At 59.1% G+C, this 24,832-nt stretch overlaps 1 protein-coding gene across 16 annotated transcripts in view; it reads left to right on the top strand.

The window, feature by feature from the left end:
• The window catches only part of SRCIN1 (SRC kinase signaling inhibitor 1), a 67,826-nt gene that overhangs the window by 22,075 nt on the left and 20,919 nt on the right, over positions 1 to 24,832 (top strand). For 9 of the 16 annotated variants that reach the window (XM_067716575.1, XM_067716578.1, XM_067716573.1 and 6 more), the window contains 10 exons: positions 2,187 to 2,491; positions 5,578 to 5,676; positions 16,117 to 16,312; positions 16,945 to 17,143; positions 17,596 to 17,689; positions 18,161 to 19,047; positions 20,120 to 20,212; positions 20,459 to 20,502; positions 20,795 to 20,982; positions 22,122 to 22,297. In XM_067716575.1, coding sequence (XP_067572676.1) covers positions 2,187 to 2,491; positions 5,578 to 5,676; positions 16,117 to 16,312; positions 16,945 to 17,143; positions 17,596 to 17,689; positions 18,161 to 19,047; positions 20,120 to 20,212; positions 20,459 to 20,502; positions 20,795 to 20,982; positions 22,122 to 22,297 — 2,281 coding nt within the window. Of the gene's footprint in view, positions 1 to 2,186; positions 2,492 to 5,577; positions 5,677 to 9,929; positions 12,243 to 13,026; positions 15,982 to 16,116; positions 16,313 to 16,944; positions 17,144 to 17,595; positions 17,690 to 18,160; positions 19,048 to 20,119; positions 20,213 to 20,458; positions 20,503 to 20,794; positions 20,983 to 22,121; positions 22,298 to 24,832 lie in introns of those variants that run through there. The other 7 variants (XM_067716580.1, XM_067716574.1, XM_067716577.1 and 4 more) reach the window with 4 other exon arrangements.

Here is a 24,832-nt window from a genome sequence, read left to right as displayed (position 1 = left end):
AGGAATTTCTTCCCTACCAGGGAACCTTCTCACCGTCTTAACTCAATATGTTAACTCACTTTGAACTTAATAAATTTCCTTTAAAGGAAACCTTATCTCACTACCATCCCAAGGAACAGTACCCATGAAATCAGTGGTTGGGCCTTCTTGTTTTTTTCTTTTTAATCCTTGAAAATAAAGGTATAACTATTAAGCTGTGAAACGATATACCTCCCCCAGTCATCTCTTGGGTATCTGGACCTCACTTCGGGGAGCACGACAGAGGGTTGTGACCGTGGTGAGAAGGACAGTTGCCTGTGGGAGGGAGGAGGGAAGGACCCCAGACTCAGCGCCAGGGTGAGGAGACAGCAGGCAAACAAGGAGGTGGTACCATTTTCCCATCAATAAACAATTGTCGTCTGGCCAGGAAGGTGTGGTGGGAGGGGGTGAGGCAAACCTAATAAATGTTGGGGTCCAATCTGGCCTCTACCACCGACTGTGGCTTTGGGTGTGTCACTGGCCTTCTCTGAAATAGGGCCACAGGAATACGCCCCCCCCCGCCCCCCGCCATACACACACACACACAGGAGGTTTGAAGGCTGTGGTAACGGCAATCAGTCAGGACCTTGGAAGCTTTGGAGCTCTGTGTCCACGGAAGCCATTCCCTTGGCTTTGGTGGACGGTGCTGGGTCATCGAGGGGTCAGTCCCGGAGATCTACATGCCTCTGCCGTAGCCCAGGGAGGAGTGTGTGAGTGTGTTGGGCGACGGGTGGCTTTTCCTAGAACGTGACTGAAACTCCTCTTTCCTCCTGTGGTGGACGGGAGGCGACGGAGGCCCGGCAGTGGGCCTGATGAACACTGGATGTGTGGAGGGAGGGCGCTGACGGGGGCTGGGCTGGATGGAACGTGGCTGGGTCACAGAATCCTCAGCGCCTCCTCTTTTGCCCCGGTCGACCCTGTGAGTTAGCCCCGCATCGGGGTGCCTGTGTCTGCTACAGTGCTTGATTCCCCCCAGAGCTAGGCTACACCTCGGGGTGCCGCTTTGAGGCTAGTGGATTGTGAGGCTGGGGGTATGCTGGGGAGACCAAGTTTGTCTCTCAAGGGGGGTGACTTCTGGAGATGAGGGAGGGCAAATCTGTTTTACGACCAGGAATATGACTCAGGTAAGCCCCAGCAATGCCTCCCACCCCTGGTGTGGGTGACACTGTGGAACCGCTGTCCCTGCTGGGCTTTGGGAAGGTCAGCGTTGAGGCTGGAGGGTAGGAGACAGCAGAGCTGGGCCTGGGGAGGCCAAGGGCTCAAGGCTGATGGGTATGTGGGGATGGGCTTCAGGGTTCTGCATGGAGACCTCAACCCCCGGCCTCTCCTTTTTTGGCCTCTGTACTGTACTTTGTCCCCTGTGCGTCCCTTACAGGTCTTGAACTTGTTCGTGTGTGTTTTGGGAAGGCAGCCTGAAGAAAGGGAGGGGGGAGGGGAGGGTCCCGGCGAGAAAGCTTGAGCTGTCCTCTCTGCTTTCTTTGAGCTTGTCCCCAGTCCATCTCTCACTGTCCTCTCTGTGCCCAGCCTCTCCTGTCTGTCTGTCTGTCTGTCTGTCTCTGGGGAGGGAAGGGAAAGGGGCTCCCATGTCCCAGGCCCTGATCTTTGGCCTCATTTCCCCCCTGTTTCCTAGTCCTGACCCTTTTCCAAGCCAACCCCCAGCCTAAAGACAAGTGTGTCCTGGACATGCTAGTCTGAGGGAGGAAGCTAGCCCCTGCCCCACTCCTTAGAAGATGCTCTTGAGAGAAAGACAGTGCAGGCTCCTTTCCACAGCTTTTAGGAAGCGTCTAAAAGGAAACTCCCCTTCCCTCCCCTGTTCAGCCCCGCATAAGGAAGGAGGAAAGGGATGTGTGGCTAGAGGGGTGTCCAGGACCCCTGCTTCCAAGCCCTCCTTGGCCTCAAAGGACAGCACCTCAGCCACAGTCATTATCCTTCAAACCACCGGCAGAGGGCAGGAAGCTGGACACTGCCCTTGCTCACCACCCTCCCTGGAGCCACCCCTTCTGCCTCTGCTGTTCCTAGTGGGGGGCAGGCAGCCCCTGCCTCACCCCAGGTGCCTCGTGCCGCCCCCCCCTTAGGCCAACCCCTCCTCGCAGTGGTCCCGGTGGGAGATGGGCAGTCCCAGGCCGGGCACACGGTGACCCTGCCGTCCCCCCTCTCCCCCCTTGCAGATCCGGAGCGGAGCAGCCCCCCCATGCTCTCTGCAGACGATGCCGAGTACCCTCGGGAGTACCGGACCCTGGGGGGCGGGGGCGGAGGCGGGGGCAGCGGGGGCCGGCGCTTCTCCAACGTGGGGCTGGTGCACACGTCGGAGCGGCGGCACACGGTGATCGCGGCCCAGAGCCTGGAGGCGCTCAGCGGGCTCCAGAAGGCCGATGCTGACCGCAAGCGCGATGCCTTCATGGACCACCTGAAGAGCAAGTACCCCCAGCACGCCCTAGCCCTGCGGAGTCAGCAAGACAGGATGCGGGAGCAGGTGAGTGGGGTCGGGCTCGTCCTGATGCCGAGAGGCGTCCTGATGCCGAGAGGCGTCTGAGGCAGAGGGGGAAAGCGGATGCCCCGTTGCCGTGCTTGGCCTTTTCTGGAGCCTGGGGGAGGAAGGGGGTGGGGGGTCAGCACCCAGACCTCTGCCTGCAGCCCTGGAATTTGGAGCATGGGACTGGACAGAGGGAGCCCAGCCTCTAATCAGGCTGTTGGACTGAGCAGAGGACGGCTGTCTTGGAGAGACAAGAGCGTGGTGGGGAGGGAGAGGGACAGCCTCGTCGTGGACTGAGTGTTCTGAGTCTGAGGGTCCGTCCAGCGGTGGAGTTGAGACCTTGGGGTCGGCACCTCTGTGATATGGCCCCTAAGGGAAGCTTCAGAAGGCTGGGTCTCCTGGGCCCCGACCTGCAAGAACAGAGCCCAGAATTTCTGGGGTCTTTTACCTCCCCCCCTCCCCCACCCCGTTCCTTCCCCCCAAGACTCGCTGTGTGACTTTGAGCTAGAGGACTCCTCTCTCTGTGCCTTGGTTTCTCTCCTGTCATCAGTAGGGCGTAGACGGGAGTCAGGGCTCCTGCCTCTGGTCCAGGACCTGTCTCCTTCTTTGTGGGGTGCGGAGCTTCCTTTGTAAAGCTCTCCCAGGTCCTTGGGTTCCTGGATCTCTGCATCCACGTATGCCCTTCTTGTTCGTAGGAAAATTCTTTCTTGGGATTGGCCTTCTACTTCCAGTCCCACCTTGGTAGGAGCCTTGACAGCTGCAGCACGTTGGCCGTTGAGACCCAGGCATTGTCCACTCTGGGAGAAAGGGCTGAGGGGAGGGTGGTTAATCCCATCAGCATCCTTTCATTCAAGCCTTGCGGGGGCATCCGTCCCTGCTCTCGCACCTGTCTGGCTCTGTCCCCCTTTCCAAGTACTGCTGGGTGTGGCTGGGGAGGGGGGAGAGTGTGCCCATCCCCATCCTCACTGTAGGGAACAAGGACACATTGGTGCATTTCTGGTACCTTATCTGCCCCTGATGTCACCTCCAGTTCTGTCCAGCCTTTACCTTTTCTCAGCTCTGGAGTCCTCCCGGGAGCAGAGTTCCAACTAAAATAAGGGAGAGTTGCAGAAGGAGATCTGGCCCTCCCCTTCAGGGGTCCCGCTCAGTGGATTCCTTCTGTGTGCTCTGGCTTAGGGGGAGGGGACAGGGACCTTTGTGATCTAGATGGGGTGAAAGGATGGTTAAACTTAAGTATAAGGGGCACAGTCAGTTGGAAGAGGGTTTGGAGTAGAGGAGATCAGGTGGACCGGCCTGGTCAGGGAAGGCTTCCTGGAGGAGGAGGTACCTAAACTAGGCTTAGAAGGATGAAAAGGGTCTGAATAGTCATAGAGGAGGAGAACGCTGTTTTAGGAGGTAGGGAGATGGGAGGTGAGCATAGGTCTGTGCTGGTTTGAGGACTGGCATAGAGGTCCAAATGGCTGATGCAGAGGGCTCGGGGTGGGAGGCAGTGAGAGGTGTGGGGGCCAGATGGTGGTGACTAGGGGGGCCGTGGCTGTTTTTGGATGGTGAATAGGAGGGGACAAGAGGCAGGGAGGCAGGGAAAGGAGAGGAGGAAGAGAGTGTGTCAGGGAGGATGAAGGGAAAGGGATGGGGTGGGAGTGGGGTTGGAGGGAAGATGAACAAGGCTTGTTTGCTGCCTGGATCTAGGAGGCAAAGACAGAAAAACCTGGGTGACAGGGACATGTTGGTGCCTTGGGGGGAAATAAGAGGGATGGGAGGGAAACGTTTGGGGGAGTGGGGGACAGGAATAGGGGAGATGAGTTTGAGGAGGGGGTAGGGGTTTCCCGCAGAAGTCTGTTAAGCACTGAATATACAACTCAAGACTCTGAAGGGACCACGGCTTCAGAAGGGAGGTTGAGCACGACGTGGGCAGAAATGGAAGTGGGACCCAGGGTAAGCCTGGTCACCAAGGCAGAATGGAGTCTCAGAAGGGAGAGGGCCCATGACAGATGGGGAGGGGGAACCAGAAATGTCCTGCATCCCTGAGGAAGAGGACAAAGGCCCAGCAGGAGGGCCCTCTGCACTTCTGAAGTCTGGAGGGATGGGAGAGAGAAACAGCCATTGGGACCGGCCAGGATCTGTGGGTCTGGAGGGTGTCAAGAGCTCCTTTCTCGTGCTGTGGTGAGGTAACGGCCAGTGTCAGGGGTCGAGGAGGTTGGAGGTGGTGAGGGAACAGGACCCCAGGGCTGCAGATCTGTCTGGGGAGGTTTGGCCAGAAAAATATGAAGACAGCTGGCGTGGCGGCCTCAAGGGGCAGCAGGCCTGTAAGAGGGCACGTGGGCATGTTTGAGGGCCTCCTGTGTGTCTGGCACATTCACTGGCACAGAGTAGGTGCTCAGTCAGTGAGTCAAAGCACGGCCACTCACTCGCAAATTCATTCCTTTATTCATTCACTCATTCATTCCCTGCCTTGGGGAGTCAGCGTGTAGGATCCACGGCTGTTTCACTTACATCGAACGCTCGGTGCCTAAGCCTGGCTCAGTACGTTAGTGGGGTGACCTAATGAGAGACGGATGACTTCGAGGATGCTGAGGTCCCGGAGGAATCAGGAGGGGATGGGTTTCAAGCCTTAGGTGTGGTGTGGGAGAAGAAAGTCACCTCCGCGAGATGGCGGGGAGGAAAGCGGTGCTGTCAGGACAGAGGCACACTGGGCTGAGGCCCCCTGCGGAATGGTTCCCGACAGCTTCAACGAGGGGCCAGTGAAGAGCTGGAAGAAGGGACAGGAGAGGGGCAGCCCCCTTGCAGAGTGTCCAGAGAGGTGGTCAAGAATTGAAGACAAGGACTTCAGCAGTATCCGCTGGGGAAGGCCTTGCCCTGGGCTCAAAGAGCCCCCAGCCTGACTGGAGAGAAAGACCCGGCAACAGGCCCAGGGCCCCCGCATAGAGACCCAGCCTCGTAAGGGACTAGCCAGTGCCGCAGGGTCCCCCTGCGGGGTGAGCTCTGTGCCAGACTTGCCCCAGGAATGCCCTCCCCACCCCGTCACAGTCCCCCAGCGGCTCCTGCCCGCTCCCCCTAATGGGGTGTCCCCCGCTTCGCACACACAGGTCGGCGGCTGGACCGTGGACCCCGTGTGCCTCCTCAGCTCCCTCTGCTCCCACCTCCATGGCGACTCCGCCCCCTCCGGGGCTGGCCAGCCGGCCCAGGTGAGTCACCCGCCTCCACCCCACCCCCCAAACCCATGGCAGACTTGGGCTTTGGGGAGGATAGTTTTTGGAGGGGGGATATCCAGGATTTTAATTTTGCATCCCTTTCTCTTACGTAGGAGCCCGCATTTTCAGGAGACTCCTATGCCCCGTACTCTCCCCGTGATAGTCTAATTCCTACCGCTACCTCCCCAAACCTGTGCCAAAGTTTGGCTTTGGGGAGGGAATTTTTTTGAGGGGGAATAGTCAGGTTAAAAAACCTTTTTTTAAAAAAATCCTTCTCTCCTTAAACAGGGGTACCTCTCCCCTCACCCCACTGGTTTTCAGGAATCTCTTGTGCCCTGTACCCAATTCCCACCCCCACTGTGGACCATCTCGTTCCTCTATCCCCACCCTATCCTCCATCTCTGAGCAGACCCAACCTTCCCCTGATGTCTCACCAGCAGGAAGTTCTTCATATCATCTCTCTCCCACACTTCTTGAGATGTCCACTGCTTAGTTTCAAAATGTGAAGAGGACCTTGGTCTCTAGCCATTTGTTCTGAACTGATTTCCTGATTCTTCATATGCCTCAGTTTCCCTGATGGGAAGATGGACAGGGGCACCCTGGGACAGGATCCTAAGGGCTCAGGCTCCCAGCTCAGGCCTGGACATTGCTGTGGGAGAAAAACAGTCATCTGAAGCCCCAGAGGGGAGGAGGGGCCAGGGAGTCAGAGTTACAGCAGGTCAGGGGCAGCCCTGAGGGGGCCGTGACTTGAGGGTGGCAGAGGAGGTGTAGTGGCGGAGAATCCAGTGGGTCGCATGGGCGCCATCTTCTCTCCCTTGCGTACCCTGCTCCCCCTGGAGAGGGGCAGCAAGCCTTGACTTTTTCAAGAAGAATTAGGAGAAGGAAAAACGTGACAGCCTAGGAGAAAACAAGGCTCCGGAGCACGGTACTTTTAGCTGTGTGTAACTCAAGTCTAGCAAGAGATTGGCATACTTGGCCTCACTCACAGGGCACCCAGCCCACTTCCTTTCCCAGCTCTTGGCCCTGTACTGACCGAACTTAGGGAGCAGAGATGTGTCTGCGCCCAAGGCTAGATGGCAAGTGGGATGGACTCCTCTTGAGTGGCCGCATGTGTGGTGGAGGTCAAAGTGGGGCTAGGACGGGGATGGCGATGAGGCAGAGGACGCGGGCGCTCCCTGGATAGATCAGATGGAGCAACTCGAATTGAGGTGATGGAGGGAAGTGAGGCTGGACTTGGTGAGCTCTGATGTCCCAGGTTATGGGGTCCCAGGCCTGTCCACATCTGGAATCTACTCTGATGGAGGAAAGAGTCGAGAGCTTGAAGGGACCTTCACCCCAGGGCTTTGAAGTACAGAGAAAAGTGGCTGTGCCCAGGATCTTGTCATCACTTTATACTTAGCGCTTATCACACTTCCCGTTCCCCATGGCTGGGTACGAGGCTCCTTTTTGTAAAGTGCAGGACCAGAGACGTTCAGCAAATGCCAGAGTCACACAGCAGAGCAGGATCAGAGGCCACGGAGGAAATTTAGGCATCCTAGGCCTCCCAGACTTGGCTGGGAATTGAGTCATGGGAGAGCTAGAACGGAAACGGTGCACAGCCGAGACTCCGGTAGGGAGAGACTGTAAGCTCAGAGAGTGGCCGGTCGGGAGGTAGGCCACTCTCCTTCCCCACCGCCCACACACACCCTAGGCCAGACCGTTGGGGGTTGGGGCCTGAAGAAGACCCTGAGAGGGGACCGGAGGCCAGACTCCAAGCCACAGCCCTTCCCCCGCTTCCACTAGGCTGTCTAACCTCCCTCCCTCCTGCTGCAACCCGAGTCCCGGGCGGCGGGCCGGCGTATCGGGTGACCGCGGCGACGCAGCCACCAGCCACCGCCGTTCCTTGGCGGGGCTGCGCCGGCGGGGCCGCGCCAGGGAGGGGGCCAGAGAGAGGATGTGCACGGCGCCGCGCCGTGCCGCGCCAGGTGGAGTCGCGGTTACCGGGGCGACCGGGGCCCGGGCCCTCTCGGCGGCAGCGGCGGCGCCTCTCTCATTGCAGCAAAGGGCACCGGCGGCCGGGGCTGCGGAGGCGGCCGGGGGGAGGGGAGAGCCCGGACGGGTGGGAGTAGGGGGCTGCCCTCCCTCCCCCGCCCGACGCGCGACCTGGGGCTGAGAACCCCGCGTATACACCTGTGGCCGCAGGTAAGGGGGAGCGGCTGCGGGGGCCGGGGTAGCCGCCTCGGGTTCCGCGGGGCGGGGGCACGGAGATGGGGGCCCTTCCCACGACTCTGAGAACGGTCTGGGGGTGGGGGGCTCGCAGGCCGTTGCGGTTCCGGATCCCTGAGAAACGCCCCCTCCCCTCCCCCATCTCGTTCTCAGCCTTCCGCAGGGGACCGGCCCCCACCCCGAAATGTGGCTGGCGTCCCCTCCCCCAGCCTCAGAAAGTCATGACCTTTCCGGGGTGCGCCCTTGCCCCGCCGCAACCCCCCCTCCCCAACATACACTCACTGCATTGGGAAGGGGTAGGAGGTGACCGTGTCGACGGGCACACAGGGGAGAGGGCCGGAGTAGTGCACGTGCGTCGCGGTGGGAGGCTGGCGCCCTCGGGGGCCGTTAAGGAGCCCCAGCCTGGCGGGGGCAAGGGAGGGGGGAGGCGAATGTTTACGTGGACGCGTGTTCACAAGAGTTGAAAGGTGGGTGTGTGCGCCGGTGCACGGAGAGCCAGGGGACTAGAGCGAGGGTGCGACCCATAGGTTGCCCTCCCTCTCCGAAGGATGCATCGTCTTCGGGGCTCGAGGTCAGGGAGGGGTCACGCACTCACCTAACCTACAGAGGACGTCTCCCCAGGGGAGGGGAGAGACCTCAGCTGGCTGGGCTAAGGCTCCCATGGGACACGGCCCCGCCCTCCCAGCGCACTGCGTGGGGGAGAAAGGACCAGCTGCAGGGGGGAGGGAAGAACCCCACCAAGGGCGCCTAGGGTGGAGGAGGGAGGGAGTTAACTCCTTAGCCCCCAGAGGGAAGAAGCTGTTTCCTCTTCTCAGCAGGGAGTTTGAGGACCCCCTGGCGCTGCTTCCTCGGGTCTCCAGGAAGCTCCCCTTCTCGCATTTCTGAAAGCCTGGTCCCTACAGAGTGGATGGGTTGGCTTCCATCTTATCCTCCTAGAACACCTCTCATTTTGCTCCAGCTCCTGTAAGACTCTTCCCTACAAGTGATGACCTGGAAGGGCCTCTCCTACTCAGCCCTTTCTTTTTTTCACTGTCTCACTGTCTTTTGGGAAGGTGAGACACCCCTCTCTGAGAATGGGGGAGGGAGACAGCTTTGCCCTAATACTGGAGGTTTTCACTTGGGTTGGCGAGCCAGACCTCTCTTGGGCCCTTCCTGCCCTCTGCCCTCCTTCCGGGGGTTTCTGGTGCTGGGAAATTCCCAGGGAAAAGACATGGAAGGCTGAGCTGTCCTGAGTGCCAGGAGATGGAAAGTGGTACCAGACTATGCAGAGACACCCCCTTCCACCTGTGGCTGGTCCTGTTTTATTGACACCCATTCATGGCCAAATACTTGTTGAGAGCCTACTCTATACCAGGCACTGTGTGTGGCAGGATGGGAGGAACAGACAACCAGGAAGAGGGTGAGGAGTAAAGGGTGCTGGAGATGGGAGGAGAGTCCTACCTTAGCAAACAGAGGAGCCCTCCGCTCTTAGGCACCCAAGGCTGTCCCATGGGTTTAACACCCTGGAAAGAGACAGAGACGGGGGATAGACGGCATCCCCAAGGACCTCTCCCTACTATGGTTTTTCCCCTCCAAGGACACTGAGTTGCCAGGAGACTCTGTGCCTCCCTGCTGGTGGGGCCAGCCTGAAGGGGGAGGTGACGGAGGGGCGGGATTCTGTGTACTCGACCAGCCAGCGCCCGAAGCCCCAGGACTCTGATCTCAGCCTCACTCCAAGTCCACCAAGCACAAAAACAGCATCTCTTCCACCTTTACCCGCTAGTGGGGCCTGGCTGGCCTGTTCTGTGGCACTGATGCCACCCAGTCCTCTCCCCTGGCCCCAGCTACTGAGCCCTCCTTTCCAGGTCTGGCTGCCCCATGGATGTGCCCAGCGTTGCCTGAGGCAGGTCCAGGTTGAGGGCATGGCTAGCGTGGCTGTAACCAGGCCCCATCCCTGTCCCCCTCCCAGAGACATGAGGTGGGCCCCAGCTGTCTGCACATACTGAGTCTGATGTGTTGACATTTGGGGCGGGGGGGGGCCGGGGGGCGCATCTTCTGCTTCTTTTGAATCGGGAGTTCACCTACCTGCCACATGATGTCTGGGACATCACAGGCATGGTACAGTGACCGAGGCGGCCAGAGGCGCCGTGACCTGGCTAGTGGGGGGAAGGAGGGGCGAGACTTTCTCTGTGTGTGTGTCTCCGCAGCTGGTGTGCGTGTATGTGTGTACGTATGTGTGAATGGGTATCCATCATGTCTCTGTCTGTTTCTGTGACTCCCTAGGGGCCAGGGGGCCCTCTGTGATTCTGCTTGTGGGAGTGTGTGTGAACAGGTCAGTGTCCTGGGCGGGCCGGGGGTGCATGTTTTGTATGAATGGGATTGGTCCACGTTTGAATAGCTCTGTCTCTGAGTTTCTGTTTCTGGGGTTGTTTCTGACCATGGAGGGCTTTTCTCCAAGTGTTTGTGTCCCTTTGTGGGCGTGTCTTTGTTGCTCTGGGTGTGTTTGTGGCGATGTCATTACTGGAGGATGTCTGCGCGTCTGTACGCAGCTCTCCGTGTGGGGCCTGTCATTGCAGGGCGCTGTGGGTGGCCTGTGTGTACACGGTGTGATGGTGGTGGTGGATGAGGGGGTGTGATGGTGGTGGTGGATGAGGGACGGTGGCCTTCTCTGCAGAGCCGTCCGTCACCACTGGGGCTGCAGACATGACTCTCATCGTAAACCTTCCCCTGCCCTCTGCCTGGCTCTGCCTGCCCTGCCCCCCACCCCCTGCCATCACATGTCCACTCGCTCTGCTCTCCTTCCCCTCCCCAAGGCCACAGGCAGCTGTGGCTACAGCCTGGTACTCCAGTCCCCCCCCTCCCCTCCCCTCAGCACCTGTGGGCATCCCCTGACACCCAGACTTTGCTGTCCCCTTCCTCTGCCTCTCTTGGAGCAAATGCTGGGGGGAGAGGTGGGGACTGTGGCCCAGAGGGGATGGTCCTGGTGAGTAAACCTCTTCATCCTAGCCCTAGCCTGGCATCACCCCCACCCTAAGGATCCGAAGCCTCCAGCCCAGCAGGGCCCCTCCCCACCTCCTTTCTGCCACTAAAGTATTCAGGCGGCACAGGACACCCCGCCGTGGTGTCCTCCCCCCATCAGGGACCCTTGGTGTCAGTCTCCTCTGCCAGTGGCTCTGAGGCCTAGGGAATCTTGTCTGTTGGTGCCAGGCGCCCCAGGGCCAGGCCATCTGCTGCCTCTGTCTTCCTGCTGAGGCTGGCACCGGTCAGCAGGGTGCCCTCGGCTTTGCCAAGAACCAATCCGGCCTCCGGGCCACTCCTCCCTTGTCCTTAGCCATCTGGAGGGGCCTTCTGGTCTCCAGGGAACGCAGGGTGGCTGTAGGTTATTGTGAATGAGGAGGAACCTGAGGCCCCCGTTCTAGGGGAGCAAGGAGCCCTCCCCTCTCATCTGTTCAACCACAGAACATTGCCGACACTCCCTTGCTGTCCATGGCTCCCCGTCCATTGCCCGGTGCTGTGGGGTGATGGGCATCTGTCCACTTTCCCTATAACCCAGGTCCATCGTGTTACACAGGCTTCCCTGCCCTGGGCTTGGCCCCCTGCCTCCCTCTTCCACTCCCTGCCCCATCAGCCCTCCTGGGGTCCAGTCCCATCCCACTCAGTTTCACGCAAATACTTTCTGCTTGTCCAGCCAGTTAAGTCTCAGTTCTTTCGCTTGGCATTTAAGGGCGCTCCTCCGGCCCCAGGCCCTTCTTCGCAGCCTAACCTGCTACTTTCCCAGGCCCTGCGCCCCAGCCAAACTGAACTGTTCCCTCAACACCCCCTGCACACGCCTCCCCAGGCCCTCTGCTCAGCAGGCTCTTCCTCCCAACCTCCGGCTGCTCATTTTTTAAAGACCCACCAAAAATGTTCATTTTTTAAAGACTCACCAAAAACGCCACCTCTTCCGGGAAGTTTTCCCTGGCCAGCCACAACCAGATGCCATTTCTCTGACCCTGCAGCTCCAATTCAGCTCTGCCAGTGTCTCACGTGTTCCCTGTATCATGGTCATCTGCGTCTTTTCCTGCCTGTAACTCTCCGAGGACAGTTACTGTGACTAGGTTACGTGGCTTATAAACGTCTGGAATGATGGTTCTCCCCTCCCCCAGCAGCAGGCCTGGAGCCCGCTCAGGGCCATCCCGGGCCTCCGTAGAGAATGGGATGTACCAGGCATGGCTTCCTTCCTGTTCCTGGGAGGGTGGAGGGCCCATGTCCCAGGGCTGAGTCCTGAGCGCCAAGGGTCTCTAACCTGCCCCTGGCCCTACTCTCTCCTCCCAGCGCCCCCACATAACCATCTCTTCTCTTATTTCCATCAGCAGCCAAACTATTGGAGTTTCAAGGTCAGTGTGTGGTGCTTCTGCGTCCGTGACAACCGCATGTGCTCTCCCGCCCCTGCCCCTCCCTGCACATGCTTTGCACAAAGTTGTGCATCTGCAAGGGACCGTCTGGTGTGGGTGGTGGGTGTGGGACTGCAGGCTGGGTCTGCTGCTTTGAGAGAGCCTGGGTTCGCCTGCCAGGGGCTTGTGGATCCAGTGTGGGAGTTTGTGCCACCCGTGCTGGGGATCTGGGCTGGGGATGCTCAGGCTTCCCCAGGACGTAAAGAGCATTTGGGAATGAGAGAGGCATTTTCCCCAGCCTGGAGGGACTGCTGGCTCCAGGGGACGGAAGTGTACCCCGTGATCTTATTGAGGGCCTTGTTCTCTGAACTCAGACTTCATCTTCCAGGGAGGCCCCGTGACTATAATGGGCCCCTCATCCCTTTCTTACTTTCCACTGTGGGGAAGCTGGTCAGTGCCAGGCAAGAGACGCACAAACTTACACCCCCAAACCCATTGCCCAAGTGGAGGGCTGGGCTCAGGGACGGTGTCTTCCTGCCTCCTCTGGAGAGTTTGGACCATCCACAGCTGGAGAGATGTCTGTCCCCTCCAGGGGCATCCTGCTGACCCCCAAGGGAGCACGCTCCTGGACCTCCTCTTCTCTGGCACCAGGCTCAGAACTGAACTGAGTTAGACTGCTGCTTGCGTCCTGGAGTCTCTGGTCCCTCAAATCCTGGGCACCATGACAGGGGGTGGGAGGTATACATTCCAGACTCCCCCAGTGTCATCTTTTTTTTTTTTTTTTTTTTTTTTTTGCGGTACGTGGGCCTCTCACTGCTGTGGCCTCTCCCGTTGTGGAGCACAGGCTCCGGACGCGCAGGCTCAGCAGCCATGGCTCACGGGCCCAGCCGCTCCGCGGCATGTGGGATCTTCCCGGACCGGGGCACGAACCCGTGTCCCCTGCATTGGCAGGCGGACTCTCAACCACTGTGCCACCAGGGAAGCCCACCCCCCAGTGTCTTCTTGCTCCAAACATCTTGTTTGCATGCATCCTCCCAGAGAAAAGTTCTTGAATCAGAGAATCACGGAATTGTAGTCGTGGCATCAGGCATATAGCCTTTCTGGAGGAAGCAGTAGAGCATAGGGGTTCAATGCACGCGGCCAAGGGCCAGGCTGCCTGGTGGTGAATTCCAGTCTGCTACTAACTAGCTGGGTGACCTGGGGCAAGTTCCATAATTCTCTGAGCCTTGGTTTCTCCTCCATAAAATGGAACCGTATCTACATCATAGAGTTGTTGTAAAGGTAGAAGAAACACGAGACTGCATGTCTTAAGCACAGTGCCTGGCTCATGGCGAGCCTTACCTCATTAGCTATTAGCATCCTGGAATCACCTTGGGAACTTGTCAAAAACCTTGAACCCCAGGCTCCAAGCCCCAGAGATTCAGAGTTAGTGAATGTGGGGCACTGGAAAGAGTGTTTTTAAAAGCTCCCAAGTGATTCTGCCCTAGCCTGTGGACAGCTTTTGGGAATCTCAGATCCTAGTCTGACTGCCCCACTCAGGGTTCCGTCTGCCTGATCTCTGACCAGGAGTCATCGGTTCCTCACTGGAGCATCTCCAGGGACCGGTGCTCACTGCGTCCGATCTTTGGGAAGCCCTTTCCTATCTTTGGAGAGCTCCGCTTAAATTACTGTTTTGTTCTCTTGCCATCTCCCTCTAGTCAGGAAGTCCTTCTGGATGTCTCACTGTTTTTCTGCTCTGTTGTCCCAGCCCAGGGCTGGAGAGACATGCTAATGGGCTTTCTCTCTTCTCAAGAGGGTTTTCTACAAAGGCTGTGAGAATGGAAAGGCGCCCAGGAGGCCAGGATGGAGACAGGAACCGGTGGGGCAGGGAATGTGGGCATCTCTTCTCGCAGGATTCCCTGGGCAGCCTTCTCAGTCCCTAGGATCCCTGCCCCTCCTTCATTCTGGCCCTTGTTCCATCTTCTTATTGGCAACTCACTTGTGCCCCCCAGGCACCGTGGCCACCTCCTACTCTTCATCCCTGCTAGCTGCCTCATTTTGCCTGAATTCTGTAGCCCTTCATCCATACTAGCCTGGCAACCACTGACCTTCCAGTTGCCTGGCAACCTGATGACCACCAGACCAGGCCTGGTTCCCCACACTGGGAAGAGAGAAGGGCGTAGGCCAGCACTGGTGATCAGCCTAGAACTGAGCGGCAGGGTCCAAAGTCTGGGCACAGGCATTCCCCCAGTGGGTCCAGTTGCTACGCTGCCTCCCTCCTCCCCAGAACCATGCCCACCCGCTGGTCAAGGCATTGTGCTTGAGGCTGGATGCCCGCTAATGTCCCCAAATCTGACCTGCTGTATCTCCAAGCCCTTGAGGACACTTTGGGGACAGCTGGGCACACTGTCCATCAGAGGAAGATGTTCTCTCTTTTCGAGAGTGCTAATCCGACTGGAACATTAAATGGAGTTAATATGAAGATGGAGATTAATTAGGGTTTAATCAGGACTTGGGGATGGAGGGAGCTGAGGAGGAGAATAAATACTTCCTTTTTAGAGACACTTTTACTGTTTTTAAAAAAATTATAAAGATGATACATTCTGATTGTGCAAAGTTCACCCGGCAGAGAAATGTATAAAGTAGAAAGGGAATGCTCTGTCTCAACCCCAAGATAACCAGTGTTAATGGTTTTGAATGATTTGTTGCTGTTGAAGATAGGCAATATATTTTATAGAAAAATACAATTGGGCAACATGATTTTTTTCTTGATAACATGTATATGTGTGATACAGCTAATATATATATAACGTTACATAACAGGGAATGATGTAGGTCTGATTCAGTATCTTTCTTCCTTAAATAGATGGGTTTCTGACAGCAGCCAGGTTTGAGGGGAGGGGCTAGAGCAGACTGGCAGGAGCTGTGGCCCTGAGTGACAGCCCCAGCTTTCAGCCAGAAGTAGGCTCTTGAAGTGCGATTGAAATCAGGGTGTCCCCTCTCCCAAGGAGAGAGTAATCGAGCTGTCCCTGGGGCAGGGAGTGGTCACTGGGTGACAGCCTTCCCTGGCCCCAGCCAGGTATCACCCTCAGCTGTGGCTTCGGGGCAAGGGGCTGCTATGTTGGTACTGGAGGAGGCTTTTCTGGGAGGCTAGCCAGGCAGGTTGGCTGTGTGGCAGTGTGTGCCATGCAGGGAGGGGCTGAGGCCTGGCACTTATGCCATGTGCTCGTGTGGGCTGAGCATGTGCACTGCATGTACTAGGCAGGTAGTCTGTGCGAAACTGGGGTCCACCTGGCTTTGGGAGGTTTGGGGTGGTCCTCCCAGTCACTCTAAGTCCAGGACATTGTTCCCAGCTCTCTGAGGGCCCATACCTCCCAGAGCTGGGATCCTGGGGTCCCTAGCTCTCTGCTTTCTCCCTGCTTCCCGCCCCCACCCCAACCCTCTGAACTCCACGAAGGATAAGTTGTTCATCGCTCGCGAATCCGCCGCTTAATTAATGTCTGGAACTAATGCCCCAATTTGCTCAACGATTCTGCGGCTCACCTCGGTGACACATTTGTGTTCTTGTTGTCCTTTGGAATCTTAAAATAGCAGGTGTGCCCATGGCTCCCGCTCAGATGGTTTCTTGTCTGGCTTCCCAGGGTGCCTGAGTCCTTTGCCCACTCCTTACCTGCTGGGTGTCCCAGGGAGGCCAAGGCCCCAAGAGGTTGGGGAACTCTCCTGCAGCCACACAGCGAGTCTGGAATCCAGGAGACCCTCCGGGGTGTGTGTGTGTGTGTGTGTGTGTGTGTGTGTGTCTCACTGGCTGGTTGGCTGGGGCTCCCTGGGCCTGGATGGGGGTAATGGGCAGAGTGAAGGGGTCATTCCTGGTTCCTCTTGCCCCGCCCTGCCCCTGCAGACCCGCAGCTCGCGCCACACTCAGGGAGCCCAGCCTGGGCTGGCAGACCAGGCGGCCAAGCTGTCGTATGCCTCCGCTGAGTCACTGGAGACCATGTCGGAGGCGGAGCTGCCCCTGGGCTTCAGTAGGATGAACCGCTTCCGACAGAGCCTGCCCCTCTCCCGCTCAACCAGCCAGACGAAGCTGCGCTCTCCAGGTACTGCCTGTCCATCTTCCCTCCAGGCTACTGGCTCCTCCCTCTTCTCTGCTCACCCTGGAACCCTCTCCAGCCCCTTTATCACTCCCTCTTTCCTCAACCATCTTTCTAGTAAGCCTCTGGCTCCCTTCCCCCATACCCATCTTCCCCGCTCCCCCCCAGCAATCTCCTCCCCACAAGGCCTCTCCCTCCTCTGTGGCTCCCTTTCCAACTTTCCTCCACTTCTCTCTTCCCTCACTTCTCTCTCCCTCAGCACCTCCTGCCCTGTCCCTCTCTCTCCAAGCCTCCTCTCTCCCTTAGGCTTCTCTCTCACCCCCTTCAGCAGCCCCCCTTTCCTTCATCTCCTCCCTTCTCACCTCTCTCCCCCAAAGCAACCACTCACTCTCAGTTTCTGCCCCACCTGCTCCTGCCCCCAATCCCATTTCCTCGTCCAGACTCCAACCTACCTGGGGTCGAGGAGGTGCCTTAAGGGGCCGGCAGCATGAGGAGTGCCTGGGTGCACCTGCACTCCGGGGCGGCATCCGGCCTCAGACCCTGCCTCTGCGGGACCAGCGCGGCTCCCCAAGGCTCCCCGGGCCGCCGGCGTGGCGGTGATAGCGGCCCTGACAGCGAGGGCGGCGTCTCCTTCGCAGGGGTGCTGTTCCTGCAGTTCGGGGAGGAGACTCGGCGCGTGCACATCACGCACGAGGTCAGCAGCCTGGACACGCTGCACGCACTCATCGCGCACATGTTCCCGCAGAAGCTCACCATGGGCATGCTGAAGTCGCCCAACACAGCCATCCTCATCAAGGACGAGGCTCGCAACGTCTTCTACGAGTTGGAGGACGTCCGGTGGGCGTGGCCCCGGGGGGGGAATGGGGTGGGCCTCCCCATACTCCTCCTCTGAGGGGGGGTTCGACGCCGCAGGTCATTCCCCAGCCCCCTCCTGACCCAACCTCAGCCGTAACCCCTCTCCTCCCGGAGCCCTACCGCCCCGCCCCCTTCTTCGGTCATCCCGGCCCCACCCCCTCCCTTTAAATCATCCACCCCTGCTGATTGGCCTTGGCTTGAGCTAACCTGAAAATGGCTCGTGAGGCCGAGGAGGTGTACGGGGTGGAAGCTGCTGAGTGTGTGTGTGTTGGTGGCAGGCAGTCCGAGGCACGAGATCCACTGAGCAGGGAGTTAGGAAGGGGTTGGGGCTCGCGGCCCTTCTTGGCCACCCCTCTTCCGTCTGCCTGGAGTAGCTTCCTCTCCTCGTCACAGGGCTGGGGGATGGTGACCCTCTGCACCCCTCCCGCCCCCAGGGACATCCAGGACCGCAGTATTATCAAGATCTATAGGAAGGAGCCACTCTACGCCGCTTTCCCTGGCTCACACCTCACCAACGGGGACCTCCGGGTATGGCTGGGGAGGCCCCGGGCATTGGGGAGGCTGGGCAGATGGGGTCCAGGAGCACAGAGTCTAGTCACTTGTCACCAGGGACAGCTTTGGTGAAGGGAATGTGGAGGCTGAAGCAGAGGGTGGCCTCCATTAATTGTGGAGTCATGGAGGAGTCCTTCCCCTCATCTGCCACTTTCCCCTCTTGTCCGATCAGATTTCTCGAACCCGCCTCTAAATATTCTAGGAGACCTCTCTCAGGAGCCACCCCTTACCTTTTCGCTTCCCATCCCCCACCATAGGGTGGGCTGGGGGTCGCTCCTCTGGTGCCTCTCCCTCCACCACTTCTTCCTCCGTGCTGAGAGCCCTGAAGGGAAAGGGGCCCAAGATGCAGCAGGAGGGTGGGAAGGCAGAGAACAGAAGGGACTTCCTAAGCGTCAGGGGGGAGATGCTGGCTCAAGTAAGAAGCAAGGGATCCCCCTTTGTGACCAGCCCTGTCCGGTTCGGGGGCTGTGTTCTGCACAGAGAGAGATGGTGTATGCGTCGCGGGAGTCGTCGCCCACGCGGCGCCTCAACAACCTGTCGCCCGCGCCGCACCTGGCCTCCAGTTCGCCGCCGCCGGGGCTACCGTCGGGGCTGCCGTCGGGCTCGCCGTCGCGCTCGCGCCTATCGTACGCCGGGGGGCGCCCGCCCTCCTACGCCGGCAGCCCCGTGCACCACGCGGCCGAGCGGCTGGGAAGCGCCCCCGCCGCCCCGGGCGTTAGCCCGAGCCCCAGCGCCATCCTGGAGCGGCGCGATGTGAAGCCGGATGAGGACCTGGCGGGCAAGGCGGGCGGCATGGTGCTGGTGAAGGGCGAGGGCCTCTACGCCGACCCCTACGGGCTGCTCCACGAGGGCCGCCTGAGCCTGGCCGCGGCCGCCGGCGACCCATTCGCCTACCCGGGCGCCGGTGGCCTGTACAAGCGCGGCTCGGTGCGCTCACTCAGCACTTACTCGGCCGCTGCGCTGCAGTCCGACCTGGAGGACTCACTGTACAAGGCGGCGGCCGGAGGCGGCCCGCTCTACGGCGACGGCTACGGCTTCCGCCTGCCGCCCTCGTCGCCGCAGAAGCTGGCCGACGTGGCTGCGCCCCCCGGGGGCCCCCCACCGCCGCACAGCCCCTACTCGGGGCCGCCCAGCCGCGGCTCGCCGGTGCGCCAGTCCTTCCGCAAGGACTCAGGCTCCTCGTCTGTCTTCGCCGAGAGCCCCGGAGGCAAGACCCGCAGCACCGGGGGCTCCTCGACGGCTGGAGTCCCCCCTCCCGAGCTCTTCCCCGGGCCTGGGGAGCGCCCGCTCGTGGGGTTCGGGCCGCCTGTGCCAGCCAAGGACACGGAGACCAGGTGAGGGACGCTGGCGAGGCCCGGGGCTGCGCGGGTGGGGTGGGGAGAGGGGACACGGCAGAGTCCGTGGCAGGTTGTGTCCTGGACTCTCAGACCCGGGAATCCTTGTAGACCCGGAGTAGCCTTGAGGGGTCGCCAGAGTAACTTGGCCGTGGCAGGGAAGGCACTGGAAAGACGTTTCATCTGCAAAGCCTGAGAGCTGGATGAGAGGGCCCCAGACAAGGACCCTGGAAACCTGGGTTTGCATCCGGTCCCTGAGCCTCAGTTTCCCCAACTGATATTGAGGCTGAAGTAGAACTCTTTATTTAGTGCCTTTCCTGCTCAGACACAGAATGTGCCGCCATGAGAGCTGTCCAGCACAGGGCCGGCTGAAGTCCACTGGGGAGGGGGTGCTGGTAAGAAGTGGGGATGGGGAGAGAGGCACATTTCTTTAAGTAGCCTCCGAGCTGGGGAACTCTTGCCCATCATTCAGCTCCCTGCTAAGGGTGCAAGGCTGGAGGAGGTAACCAGGGCACTGAGCTGCCCCCCTCTGCCCTCAAGCAGCACTGCTAAGAGGTGAGAAGAAACGATTCATTCACACAGCTTTCTTGTGGCCTGTGTGCCAGGCACTGCACTGGCCACTGTTTATGCCAAGCTGAGCAAACACGGTTCCTGCCCTGCCTAGTGAGGGAGACACAGCAAAAAATACTTGTTCTTCCCTTGGGAGGGTGTACTCCTCAAGGCTGTTGGGGACTCTGCGATGGCTTCAGAGGAGAGGGTAGGGAGGAGGGCATGCTGGCAGGGGGAATACATGTGCAGAGACCCAGAGTGACCTGGGTGGGGCCCATTAGGGAGCCAGTGATGAGAGATGAGTCTGGAGAGGGAGGGGGTGACTGTCAGACAGGGAAGGGCCTTTCCAATGTTGGGGGTGGGCTGTGGACCCTTAGGCAGTGGGACCCTTTGAACTGTCTGTGTGCTGGTGGCTGGGGAGGGAATGGTATTTCCTCTAATTATCCATCTTAGGAATGGGGCGCTGGGCAGGAGGGACCCCATGCCCAGAGATGGGGTTGCTCAAAGCCACCGTCTTCCCCAGGGAGCGCATGGAGGCCATGGAGAAGCAAATTGCTAGCCTCACTGGCCTGGTGCAGAGTGCCCTACTGCGAGGCTCGGAGCCAGAGACCCCCAGGTGAGGTGTTTCTCCCAGCACCACTGCCCAGGCATGTGGGTGGGCAAGAGGGAGGGAAGGCGAGCAGCAGGAGCCCTGGGCTCAGCTCTGCCAAGGTCTCATCATTTTGCCCTGGGTGAATCGCCTCCCTTCTCTGGGACTCCATCCTGAGATCAGGGGGCTGGAGGAGCTTATGTTAAGGTCTCGCCCAGCTTTGCCAGTCTGGGGCCTGGACCCCCTGATGGCCATCTTTCCCCTGTGCCACAGTGAGAAGATTGAAGGCTCCAATGGAGCAGCCACCCCCTCAGCACGTGAGTGACCCTTCTCCCCTCCCCCACAGGTTCTTGCCCTCTCTGAGCCTCCGATTCCTAATCTGTAAAGTGGCTACATCACCAGGCTTCAGTGGATAAATGAGTAGTCACCTTAGACCAAGATGCCTTCGCTCCGGCGCTTTGCTCCTCGCAGAGGGCTGACCACTAGTTGGGGCAGGGAGCCAGAGCCACGTCTCTCTGTGGCTGCTGTGTGGGATCAGGAGTGGGGAGGACTTTACCCCAGGCTCACGATTTATTCCCTTTCTCCCGTCCTCGTGGTCCCTGTCTGCAGCCTGCGGGTCAGGCAGCCGGAGCAGCGGGGCCACCCCAGTGTCCGGCCCTCCCCCGCCCTCGGCCAGCAGCACGCCTGCGGGGCAGCCCACTGCCATCAACCGTTTGCAGATGCAGCTACACCTGCGTGGCCTGCAGAACAGCACCAATGACCTGCGCAGCCAGCTTCAGCAATTGCGGAAGCTCCAGGTACCACCGTCTCCGGGGCCTCGCCCTGTATCCCGCTTCCTCAAACCCCGCCCCCTCAAACCCCGCCCCGCCAGAACCCGCCCACGAAACTCCTTCCTGCGAGTCTGCCCCATCCCGAGGCCCTCCGCCGCTCACTGGGTTGCTCTCCGAAACCCTCCTCGAACTCTCGCCACCTCGCTGAGTCTCTACTCCCTCACCAAGCCCCCATCCCTCGCCCGGGTCCCCCTCACTGAGCCCTCTTGCCCCTTTCCTTAAGCCTCACCGCTCTCCTGAAGCCCCAATGCACCTCACTGAGCCCCCTTCTCCGGTCAGTATCCCTCAGGGCAGTCCCTGTCCCTTCCTGCCCCGCATTCTCTACCCCCTTCCCTCCCTTGGGCGGAAGCCCTTCCCCCAGATCCCCTCAGCTCTCCCTTCCTCAGCCCACACAGTCTTCCCGGGCCCGCCCCGCCTGGCAGATGGTCCCACCAGTCAGGAGCCTGGCATTGCTGTGCCCGCTCCTCGAGAGTATCCCAGGGCCCGTCAGGTGAGAATAATGAGTAGAGACAGGCTGGAGAGGGGGCAGAGAGTTGCCATCTGGGCAATGGGTAAGATCTCGCCCACCCCCACCTTTGCCCCAACTCGGCCTTAGAACTCGGTTTTCCCGGCGTAGCCACGAAAGCTCTATCAAACCCCAGTGCTTGAGTCCTTCATCGAAGCCATAGCCATGCAGCCGCAAGGTGGGCAGGGCCCTACGTAGGGCCACCCCTTGCCCCCCAAACATCCGCTATCCCGTTCTCCTGCCTCAATATTTACCCAGAACGAAACATTTTCCTCCGCCCCCCACCATCTCGCTGCAGCTAACCGCCACAGCCATGCAGCTGCACCTTCTGCAGGGCCCAACTTGGCACTCCTCCCTCCACTATCCCAGGCCGTTCTCCTCCTGCCTCTATTCTTCCCCAGAACTAAGCCCTCGGCCTGTGCCCCCCGCCCCCGCCATCCCACCCTTTCACTGCTGCTCACGGCCACAGCCGAGCATTGGTATCTTCCATGGAGCTTGCCCCGCGTCGGGCTCTCCTCTGCCTGCCTCCTCCTAGCCCTCTCCCGGCTGCGCGCCTCCGTTCCCTCCCACCCGCGTCCATCGGTCCATCTGCGTCCCGCAGCTACAGAACCTGGAGTCTTTGCGCGCGCTGCTGAAGGGCACGGAGGCGGAGCTGAGCATGCGCGTGTCGGAGGCGGCGCGGCGGCAGGAGGACCCGCTGCAGCGGCAGCGCACCCTAGTGGAAGAGGAGCGGCTGCGCTACCTCAACGACGAGGAGCTCATCACCCAGCAGCTCAAGTGAGGCGGGGCCCAGCTTTGGAGGGAGGGCTGGGGGTGCGACCTGGGTGGCCGGCAACCTGGTTTCACGGGGAGGCGAAGCTCCCTTCCTTCTGAATCACAGGTGACGTTCTGAAGCCTGATTTCCTTCTCCTCTGTGGCCTGATTTCTCTGTGACCCACAAACCTTTGACCATCTGGCACAATTCCTGTTTTCTTTTTTTCTGGCTTGATGCCTGCTTTTGCTATAGTCTTGCTTCCTAACGGTCCACAGTCTGGCTTCCCCGTGGCCTGCAGCCTTACTCTCACGCGTCCAGCTGCCCGATGTCACTCTGCCCTCTGCCTGCTTTCATTCTGGCCTGTGACCCGTGCAAACTGACCCTCGAGTATTCAAGTGGAGCTTTCAGATGTGGCCAGCTTGGTGCTGACCAGTCACGGTCACCACCACTCCAGTTCTCTGATCTCTGAGACCAGGTATAGCCAAGGAGAACCCTCCCCCCGTCCTAGTGCAGCTGAAACAGGGCTCCAGGAATAGAGAACACCCCACCCCCAAATGCTTAGACATGGAAGGGTTAACAGAAGACAGTCCTCTGCTCCAAATTTAACAAATGGCTGTCTGGCCAAGATTCGATTGTCTGGCACCATTGAAGGGAGAAGCTGCCTGCCGCTGTCCATCCACTGAGTGAGCGGCCCCAGCCCACTGCAGCCTTCCCTGGTCAGTCCCTGGGGTCTGAGACAGAGGCCCTGCTCCTCCATCTGGTCTCCCTCTAGGTGGTTCAGGGCACAAGGGGCCTGAGGTCCAGCTCCAGCACTGAGAGGCTGTTTGATCACGATAGTTTTTGCCCTTCTCTGCACTTCAGCTTCTTCACCTGTGCCCCGTATTAAGATTTTCGCAATTCTTCCCAGAGAGGACTTGGGTTCTACTGGTCAGCGACTCGGAGCCAGGGAGGCTGCTCAGAGGAGCCCAGCTTTCTCACCAAGCTCATAATTGGCTGTATCACTTGCAAGGGGCTACTTGAAAAGGGTCCCTGCTCCTCAGTCTTGGGCGCACAGCCTATAAGTACATGTGCTTTTCAGAGATGCACAGGGCAAAGATTCTCATGACCCCTTGTGGCTGAGATGAAATAAGGAGCCATCCCACTTGGAAATAAGCTGGTGGCAGCCACTGCATCACCCCTAGTGTGACAGCTGAGTGTCAACTCTTGTCAGATCTCCAAGTAGACTGATGGCTGCCAACCCCCTTACCCAGGGAATTCCATTTACTCAACGTTCCTGTCCCCTTTTTGCCCCTTTTTATTCAGCACAGAGGAGCGGGGTTGGAATTTTCAAAAGAAACTTTACTGAGACATTAAAGGAAAATAAAAGGAAATATAAAAGTACAGAGGCAGAAGGGATGAAAGGATGTCTTTATGCTCCTGTCATATGAGTGTCTGGTCCTCAGCTTCCTGGGGGCCTCAGTTCTCCAGGAGTACACAGACGCCCTACCCGCTGCCCTGTTATCAAACCCATTGCTCAGACTGCTCACCTGAGAGAGCTTGGGGGCTGATATATGCTTCCGGCAGGATTCTCCATGTGCTTCGAAAGGAGTTCCTGCCCTTTTTTGGGTGGGGCTTGGGCTGCACACCAGCACTGCAGTGGCTTCGGCTTGGCCAGGGGGACGTCCCTGCCCAGCTCCCATAGCCCCCTGGCATTAAGTCAGCCAGCAGGCCCCCTGCTGTGGCTGCAGCCCCTGGACACTCACTCTTGCTCGGCTTCCCTCTGCCCCTTCCTTTTGCCCCCTGGCATCTTGCTGGGAGTAAAGGCTGATTCGGTGCTTACTCCGCTTGGCTCACTCACTTGACCTTCTAGCCAAGCGCTTGAGCGCTGTCTAGACGTTGCCCTTAGGGAAAGCCTCTGCTGACTGAGACCTTTTGGCCTCTGGAGCATAATGTGACCCAACCCAGGACCAGCTCTGTAAGCATGTGACCTGTGTAATCGCACAGGGCCCCATGCTTGGGAAGGCCCATGCTTGGTTTAATGCTCTGCTGTCACTGTCTTGAAATTCTTAATTTTTAAACGAGGGACAAAATCTTCATTTTGCTTTGGGACCCCCAAATTATATAGCTGGCTCTGTCCTGACCCTTACCTCTCAACTCCTCTAGAACTAAACCTGGGTCTGGAAACCCCACTACTTTCTGATCCCAGTGCCTAGACTTGGGCTGGTCTGGACTCACTTGCAGAGCCTGCCCAGGTTATGGGCCCCCAAACCTTGGCAGATGGTAATGATCAGAAAATCGAGGTGCTAATTGAGCCTAAGGCGAGCCTTGTCCCTTCTGCCTGAGAGTTGCAGTGTTATTTCCTCCTGAAGGCTTACCTGAGTGCCCTTCCTCTGCAGAGTGACGTTTGAGAGTGACCATTTTACAAAACTGGTCCACCCTGAGCCAGTCAGGTTATCACACACATCAAAAGAGAGTTGTTCTTTCGCGTGTGGCGGAGGGAAGGCTGGGTGGGACAGTGGGTGGGTGTGGGGTGATGTTAGTCCAGTGTGGGAGGGAGATGCAGCAGAACCCAATGGCTG

Source organism: Pseudorca crassidens, chromosome 19 (genome assembly GCF_039906515.1).
Source record: "Pseudorca crassidens isolate mPseCra1 chromosome 19, mPseCra1.hap1, whole genome shotgun sequence".
Lineage (NCBI taxonomy): Eukaryota > Metazoa > Chordata > Mammalia > Artiodactyla > Delphinidae > Pseudorca > Pseudorca crassidens.
The sequence above is the reverse complement of the archived record's forward strand: the minus strand, read 5'-3'. Positions and strand labels throughout refer to the sequence as shown.